The sequence below is a fragment of the Bactrocera latifrons genome, unplaced genomic scaffold (genome assembly GCF_001853355.1).
Source record: "Bactrocera latifrons isolate USDA-ARS-PBARC rearing strain unplaced genomic scaffold, ASM185335v1 scaffold_550, whole genome shotgun sequence".
Classification (NCBI taxonomy): Eukaryota; Metazoa; Arthropoda; class Insecta; order Diptera; family Tephritidae; genus Bactrocera; species Bactrocera latifrons.
In genome coordinates this window covers 85,030-93,574 of record NW_017537213.1, presented here as the reverse complement: position 1 = coordinate 93,574, position 8,545 = coordinate 85,030, and the positions used below count along the sequence as shown (strand labels likewise).

Below are 8,545 nucleotides of genomic sequence, written 5' to 3'. Positions count from 1 at the left end.
CGCAACCGTTTCCACACACTGCTCGTTCGAAAACACGAGCCAACCGCAACCTATTTGTTGCCGACTTGTTGACGACGCTCGACCTCGCTGCTTGTTACACTTGTGTACGTGTGTCCGTCACACTTACACTCTTCGCTGTTTCTGATACGTTATTGCGGCGCAACTATTTTCGCTGTATGCCTAGTTTGCCGACCAACTCCAACTTGGTTGTTGAACACGTACCGTAACGTCGCTGCTTGCTATACTTCTGCACTTCTAGAAACTTAAGTGTACTAAACTGTACATCACCTGTATTTTATGCACCTCCAAAAACCGCTTCTTTCTTCTCTACTGCACAGTCTACCAAATGGTGCTGCCTTCGAGTTTGCTTTTGCAGTGCACTATATGGCCAATAAAATCGGTTGAGTTAAGCTCCCAATTTGTAGGATATAGCAAATTGGGCCGGTTGAGCCCCCAATTTGTAGGAACTCGGGCTGAGTTCCCAAAGACAGGATATAGCGTACGGCCAACCAATATACAGGAAAACGTGGACGGCTTGCTAAGTCCGACTTGGTGGAACGAATGATCCACCAATGCGCAGAAATAAAAGACTGGACCAACTTCACTTCACAATTGATCAATGCTTTAATTTATTCAAGAACTGGTGCTTTTAATAAAACTGTACAATAAGTTAGTTAATACAACTTCACAATAGATAGATGCATTTTCTAACTTTATAGGTCGCCGTCCGCTTTCAAGTGAAGTCCGTTATTGGTTTTATTCCTTTCGAGTCCCCTTTTCGTTCAGTTAGTGTTGTCGTGCATCAAAACGTTCAGTCCGCACGGTCGCATTTCTTCGTCCTACATTTATTTTGCCAAAATATGTTCGCACAGTTCAATGAAATTTCATTTCACACTAATTTCAAGTCAAGTCAAGTCAAGTAATTATAGCGCTACTCTTCTGGCATCCCGCCTTTTTCACTAACTGCTGGTTGACGTCACCATGATTGTGTTTTGTTGCCAGCTCAGAAAACAGATCAGGGTGCCAGCTGACAAGTGAGAGAGCAAGAAAAGAGATTCTAATCAAGTTATCTATGCTTGAGCGACGGATTAGGTTGAGTGAAACAGCAATAGTTAATACGCGAGAGAAGGACTACGAAATCGTGAACTACAACAGGATCATGTGCTGAACATAATGGCAGCGACAGACTGCAGCAGTATAACAGTGAACAGAAAATGGCGTTGTGAATCCTACTACACGAACATTTGTGAGAAGGCAGCAAAATAACAATGGCCACCCTGTACAAAAGACAACACAGCTGTCCATTTTGCATGTACAGAATTTTCGTTCAGTTCAATGAAATTTTAATATTTTTCTCAAAGTGAAATTTTTTATGTAAATAATAAGAAAATAGGTAAATTTATTTGCTTTAAATTATCAATTGTTATTACAAATGAAATAATAGAGCATTTTGTGTTTTTATTTGCAAAATAACGTCAGGTTTGTTAGAGCTTTGAATAAGTTTGCATTTTACATATTAGTGTCATCACCACTCTACCTCATCTCTCTACTGCCAACTCTAGTGTCGTTGGCAAATTTAAAAATATATTGAAGTAAGCGCGGGCGACAACTGTCGGCCTGCAGTCGTGTGGTCGTGCTGTTGTCCAAATAACTGTGTGCATAGGAACGTGGGTTTTTTAATATTTGACTGATGTTGCTTGCAATTTTTTTTTTTGTGCCGGAGGGGGAATCTTACATAGACACTACTACTGTGCTGTAGCAATATGCACGATTCGTACTACCCGCTATAGGTACGCCTCATTCGGGACCACGCACAGTCAGTATTACCTACTGTTCCGGACATGCGAAGCGGAACGCCTACGTACTAAACCCTAACCCCGTCTTCTGTAGCTTTACTGAGGCCCTGTGGGACCGCCGTTAGGCATTTCATCTAAGGGAAGCTTAGCCTGTAGGCTCACATCATTAGAGCGATATTCGCTGCTCTAGATTCTCTCCTTTTTCTCTGTTCTGCTCTTCGCAGGTCATGGAGTACCATGGCTGCCATCTTCTCCATTATATTCCACACATTTTTCGAGTGTAACATATAGGTCACTATATGTTCTGGTGTTATTCGGTTGCATACTTCCTTTTCCAGAGATTGACGCTCATTTGTATATTTCCGACAGTGCAAAAATATGTGTTCTGCGTTCTCGTTACTGCTACCACAGAAAGAGCACGCTACTCCCTCCTCGTGACCGTACTTATGCAAGTACTCCTTGAAGCATCCATGTCCTGTTAGGAACTGCGTCATGTAATGATCTACCTCCCCGTGTTTTCGTTCCATCCATGCTTGTATGTAACCGATTAAGCGGTATGTCCATCTCCCCTTGCTCGATGAATCCCAGCGCGTTTGCCATTCGTTTAAGCTGGCTTGTCTTTCTACTCTACGYTCTGCCACCGTTAGTTTTCGGCCTGCGCTTCTACTTTTATCATATCTTCGCTTAAGTTCGAGAGCCATTATGTCTGGAGGCATAATTCCTGCTAGAACCCYGACAGCTTCATTARAYACCGTGCGAAATGCACTGACTATTCTGGTGGCGCTCAGCCTGAATACCGATTGTGCCACTCCAACATATGTCTTATGTATTAATGCTGGTCCCCATACAGGCGCCGTATACATTATAATTGACTGGCTTACCTTGGAAAGAAGAGCTCTCCTGCTYTGTTTCGGCCTTCCTATGTTTGCCATTATTCTTGATAAGGCCATGTTTACACGCGCCACTTTTTCACACGCTTTTTCAACATGCATTTTGAAGTTGAGCCTCGCATTAATCGTTACACCTAGGTATTTCACAGCGGGTTGTGTTGTAATGTTGTTCCCGTCTATGTTAAGCGAAATGGTTTCCAGTTTTTTCCTGCTAGTTATAAGCACTGCTTCCGTTTTGTGTCCGGCMAGTTCGAGTTTTGCACTCGTTAGCCACTGCTTTATCTTCAGCACCGTATCACTACAAATACTTTGTATCTGGTGGAGCTCCTTAGCTACTATTGTCACAGCAATATCATCTGCRTATCCAATTATTTGTACTTCTTTTGGCAGAGGGAGGCGCAATATTCCATCATATAGCGTATTCCAAAGGAGTGGGCCTAACACAGATCCTTGTGCACACCACCCGTTACCCTATACTTTTTTGGTCCTTCGTCCGTGCCGTAGAGCAGGATCCTATCGGCCAAATAGCTTTGGATGATGCACAACAGATAGCTCGGTGTTTTTTTGAGCACTAATGCACGAATTATATGGGGCCAATGGGCCGAGTTAAATGCGTKTCTCACATCAAATGTGACGACCGCACTATATTCTTTTTTCCCATACATCTACCTGCTCCTTCAATAGCCTTTTCTGCTATACCAGTGACTTTCTTGATCGCATCAAGAGTTGAACGCTTTCTACGAAAGCCATATTGGGTATCAGCGAGTCCACCATCTCCTTCTAAATGATTTTCTAGASGGGCACAGATTATCCGCTCCAGGATTTTGCCCATSGTATCGATCATACAGAGCGGTCGATAGGAGCTTGGTTCTCCTGCCGGCTTGTTTGGCTTCTGTAGGAGTACCAGCCGTTGTACTTTCCAAATTTTTGGAAACACTCCTTCGCGAAGGCAACGTGTGTACAAATCTGAAAATAGCTGCGGATGATAGCCGATCGCAATTTTAAGAGCCCTATTCGGAATACCATCTAATCCTGGTGCTTTGCTATTTTCAAAGCGCTCAGCAGCTTGAACAAGTTCCTGCTCGGTGATTTCTGGAGCATCAACAACTTCCCCGCGATAAAAATTTCCTTCTATTTGGTTTTGTTGAGGGAATAGGGTTTCCACAACATTTTTGAGTAATGAAGGGCATGTAGGCGCTTGACATTTGCCACCTTTAATCCTTGACATTACGATCCTATAAGCTGCTCCCCACGGATTTTCGTCCACCTTTTCGCATAATTCTTTGAATCATGTCATTTTGCTCTTTTTAATTACCTTTTTTATGTCGTTGCGTTTCTTTTTGAATGCTTCTSGCAGGCTGTCACAATCTAAGCTGCCTACACTCCGTTGGAAACGGCGCCTCGCTTTGTGACTATCACTTCTCAGAGATTCGATTTCTCGATTCCACCAGTAAGCAGGCTTTCTCTTTGCGGCTGTCCTCTTTTGGTTCATAGCGACATCACAGGCTTTGCTAATGTGTTGTACCAACAATTTATCCTGTTGTTCTATGTCATCACTTCCGTTTATATTTCCATCCAGCATTAACTTATAAAGCTCCTCCCTCATCTAGGGCTTCAATCCTCCACCCCTTGGACTGCACCTTTTGGTGGCACACATTTCGCTGCTGCATACCCTTGTCTATACTTAACATTATAGCCAAATGGTCGCTTTGGGTATATATGTCACATATCCGCCAGTCAATGTATCGATATAGCACCCTGCTGGCAAAAGATATATCGATAATTGAGCCACGTCCATTCTTCTCGAAGGTGTTTTGTCTTCCTGTATTAAGCAGTACTACGTCTAGAACAGCAAATTCTTTAAGTAATGCGCTACCTTTCCAATTTGTATTTTTGCTGCCCCATTCTAGCGCCCAGGCATTAAAGTCGCCTGCAATAATATTGGGTGTAGTTGTCATCGCATCCTTTACCAAGTCGTCAAGTATTTTTTCATATTCAGCATGTGGTATACTTGGCGGTACATAGCAGCTGTAGAAATAAATCCGTCATATTTTGGCTCTTGTATAGTACGTCTTGTCAGTTAATGGTTTGTCTTGCATCATCTTATCTCCGCAAGCCCATATTGCAATCTTTTTTGTGGTGTCGGAAATCCTCTTGTCAGAGTCTTTATTCTTATACTGTTCACAGATTAATGCAACGTCTATATTATTCTCGTATATGTTTTGCGTCAAGAGATCCTGGGCCGCTTCGCAGTGGTTCAGKTTAATTTGTAGTATTTTCACCTTCTTGGTTTTTTGAGTGCTGCTGTATATATGGGGCACTTCTGGCTTCCTATCTGTTGGTCTATATTTGTTCTCCCACTGTGTTTACATGGCTTGCAGGAAGGATAGTTAACACAGTCTTTAGCGAAATGACCCTCCTCTCCGCATTTTATACAGCACTTGCTCATGTCTTCTGGATTGCTGCATGCTTTTGCCACATGTCCATACTCTAGACATCTAAAGCATTTCTTCAGTTGCTCTTTTTCCCGGATTCTGCAGATTKTCCAGCCGATTTTGATCTTTTGCGCTGCTAGTAGATGATTTGCTTCCTGCGCATGAAGACTTATGGTTGCTTTTTGAGTGCCTGCATATGCTGGTCTGATGCTTTTAATACACTGTTCACTAAATAGCCGAAGCTCTTCAAATTCTGTACGAATTGCTTGTGCAATATCCTCTTTCGTCGTTATATCGTCTAGGTCACGCACTTCAACTGTAGTTTCTTGCGTTAGAGATCTTATTTGTGCCTGATCTCCTAGTATCTTCACTATATCCTCTTTATATTCTTTGGTACTTCCTGTCTGCGCTTTCTTTAGCTCTAACAGTATCTCTCCTTTAGCTGTTTTTTTTTTATTCTTGAGACATTTTCGCCAAGCACTTGCAGTTTTTCATTCTGCTTAACCGCCCGAAGTATGTCTGCGTAAGACATGTCTCCGGTTTTATTTTTTTTTGGGCTTTACTTGGTATCATGATCCAAGTATCTTCCCTTGTGGTGTCTTTTTCTCCTCCCCCGAGATTTCTGCTTTCTCCTGTTTTCACAATTAGTCCGTCAAGAGTTGTTTTAGCCTTTTTTGGGGGGGTTCGTCGTTTTATCTGCTTGTCATCAMGTCTTTTCGAAGTGACTTCAGCCGTCGTCTGTTCGATAGCTACGCTTCTATCTATGTTAGCTTCTCGTTGCCTAATATGGTCTTCTTGTGCACGGGTGTAGAGCTTCGATATTTCGCTAAGAAGTTCCCTCATGGTATTGTTGATAGAGCGCTGTGTCGGGCTCATCATATGCGTTAGCTTTTGTATCATATCTCCTAGTTTACACATATGATCACGTTGTGAATGTGCTTCTTTCAATTTTGGTGTGTTCTCCTGAAGCGTTGGAGGTAACGATTTCGACCTCACTGGTACTTGTGCGGAGAGCACCTTCACAGGCGATCTAGCCAGACGCGAAGCTTTTTTAAAGGGGTCTACTCCTGAAATCGTAAAACGACTGGTGACATTTATTGTCTCCATTTATCGGTTTAACCAGCGCATCGTGTGCAGGGGGGCGGGCCGAAATAGACAGGAACGGGTGTACCCTCGGGTTCTATGCCCCTACCCCAGTTCCCTGAGGCCTGTCCTATGCTTTGCGGGTTCCGGAAAACTCGGACGAACCGGCGCTCACCTGGAGCAACGCAGTCTACTAGTTCTGCGCCCAATGTACACTTCCTGACCAGGGCCCGAAGGGGCTGGTTACTGATTCACATCGTGGCTGACACTTCGGCAGAGCTGACTCACATCACCCTCTCCACCCCACCAGTGAAAACAGCTGGTGATGTTTCAAGGGACTCCCAGTACGCCCCGGTATGGACCGGTCTCCTCGGAATCCAAGATCATTCAGCATATTTTGAATAGAACGTGTAGTTATTTTTATCCCAGTGGTTTCGTCTATGATCTATAATTTGCTTTTATATCCTGAACATGGTATATTAAGTTTGCCACGAAATTTTTAACACCCAGAAGGAAGCGTCGGAGGCCCTACAACGTATATATATTGTATAAATGATCAATATGTTTAGCAGAGTCTGCCCGTATATATAAGTTAATATTTTTAAAATTAAAATCAAACTCTTCATCTAGAGAAGTTTCTTTATTGAATGCTCTGTCAGAACTGATCTTTTTTTTTCTTAACGATTCTTAACAATACCCTGATCTAGCTGTGGGTTTTCGGCAGCGACGTTGGTTTTGCTCGCGGAGGCAGCAGAACTGTGACATTTTTGAAATGTGTTATATTCCTAGGATTTCCTTGGGGTTGAAGTGGCAGGAGATCTTTATAATTTTAAGCGGCAGCAGTTCTTTATACTTTTAGTTCATGTTTTTCAGAATATTCTAGTGCAACAGCCACTTGGATATTGTGCAAATGTTAAACTTAGTTGTATTTTGAGGGGGAGGAGTTCCCCCTCAAATTCCTGCTTGTCCTCAAGTAGGCGTTAAAAGTCAGAAAAGTTATTAATATTTAGTTTTTTCTGAGTTTTTTGTTTGTTTGTAGTTACTTAATTAATTTGGCTTAAATTATATGTTTTATTATTTGGGATTATACTGCCGTTAAATAATTGTTAAGCTTTTATCTATTTCTTCTATTGTTGTAATTTGTCCTACCTTTCTGAAGTCACACAGCGAATCCTTTCCCTGAACTAGCTTTACAATATTTTTTTTCTCTTATATTATATATTTTTAGTTTAACAATTTTTTGGTACATTAAACTTTTCGTTTTTTGATACARAAATTTCGGTTGTTTCTAAATGAAATATTAATTTCTTTTCCAATAGGTTTTATTAAAAAAGTGTGATAGGTGGTTGGATCTAATTCCGGATTTTTTTTCGATAATAACCAGTTTTTTATTTCTTTATTAAACTTCACCGATTTCTATTCCATTTCAAAGAATGATATTTGTCGTGCTAAGCTTTTTAAATAGCTTTAAATAACATATTTTATATTTATTATTTATTCTTGCATTAATCTAAGTTGATTGTGTAGGCTTGWTGCTATTTAATTAGAGTTAAGAGATTTTTTTAAATTAATGATATTAAAGGAAGTTTTTTTATTTTTATTTTTTTTTTTAGACTGATGTGTCTCTCTTGGCAATTTTCGGACTTAAGTATTTTTTATATTGCTTTTGTGAACAATTCGGCCTGCTTCTGTAACGATTGTTGTATTTCTATTTTCTTTAACTATTTCTTTTTTATAACGTGGGGATAACTTAGAACGTAATCTTGTATTTTGTTTAACAAATATTTCTTGCCCATATGGCTTGATTTCATTACGTTCCTTGTTATGGGTCTTTAGGTTTTGTTGTTTTTCCTGTTTAAGTCTGCCGATATTGTTGTGTCTACTTTTCTCGTATTGTTCGGGATCGGTGGAAATATTTCTGCCAAATATTTCTTTTTTGATGGAGTCATGTGTAGAAGTTCAGGAGGATGGAGTCATGTGTAGAAGTTGACGCAAGTGAGGAAAGTTTTCTGATCGCCACTCACGTGGGAGTGGCACGAAACGATTCTTTTACATATGACTCAAGCAGCTCACGACTTCCGGTCCTTGACCAAGTATCCTCTGGGTAGCCTAAGAACATCCGTTTGAAGGTGAGMTAAAGTGAGTAGGCGAAACATTCCCTGCATAGGGTTGTGTGCTGGGTTTGGGACCCGCCACGTAAAAAACCACCCCAATGACAACTCAACAACAGCCTCGGCTGAGAGACCCCACTTTTGATGACGACTATGGCAAACGAAATAAGGACTACGAATTGAGGGCATGCACCTGGAATGTCCGGTCCCTTAATTGGGAAGGTGCCGCT

At 41.4% G+C, this 8,545-nt stretch overlaps 2 protein-coding genes across 3 annotated transcripts in view; one reads left to right on the top strand and one right to left on the bottom strand.

The window, feature by feature from the left end:
• Positions 1–3,914, bottom strand: part of LOC108974456 — a 6,382-nt gene extending 2,468 nt beyond the window's left edge. Inside the window, exon 1 of the mRNA XM_018942308.1 lies at positions 3,356–3,914. Coding sequence (XP_018797853.1) covers positions 3,356–3,914 — 559 coding nt within the window. The remainder of the gene's footprint in view (positions 1–3,355) is intronic.
• Positions 1–8,545, top strand: part of LOC108974459 — a 72,586-nt gene that overhangs the window by 37,627 nt on the left and 26,414 nt on the right. The gene's annotated exons all lie outside the window — the stretch shown is intronic.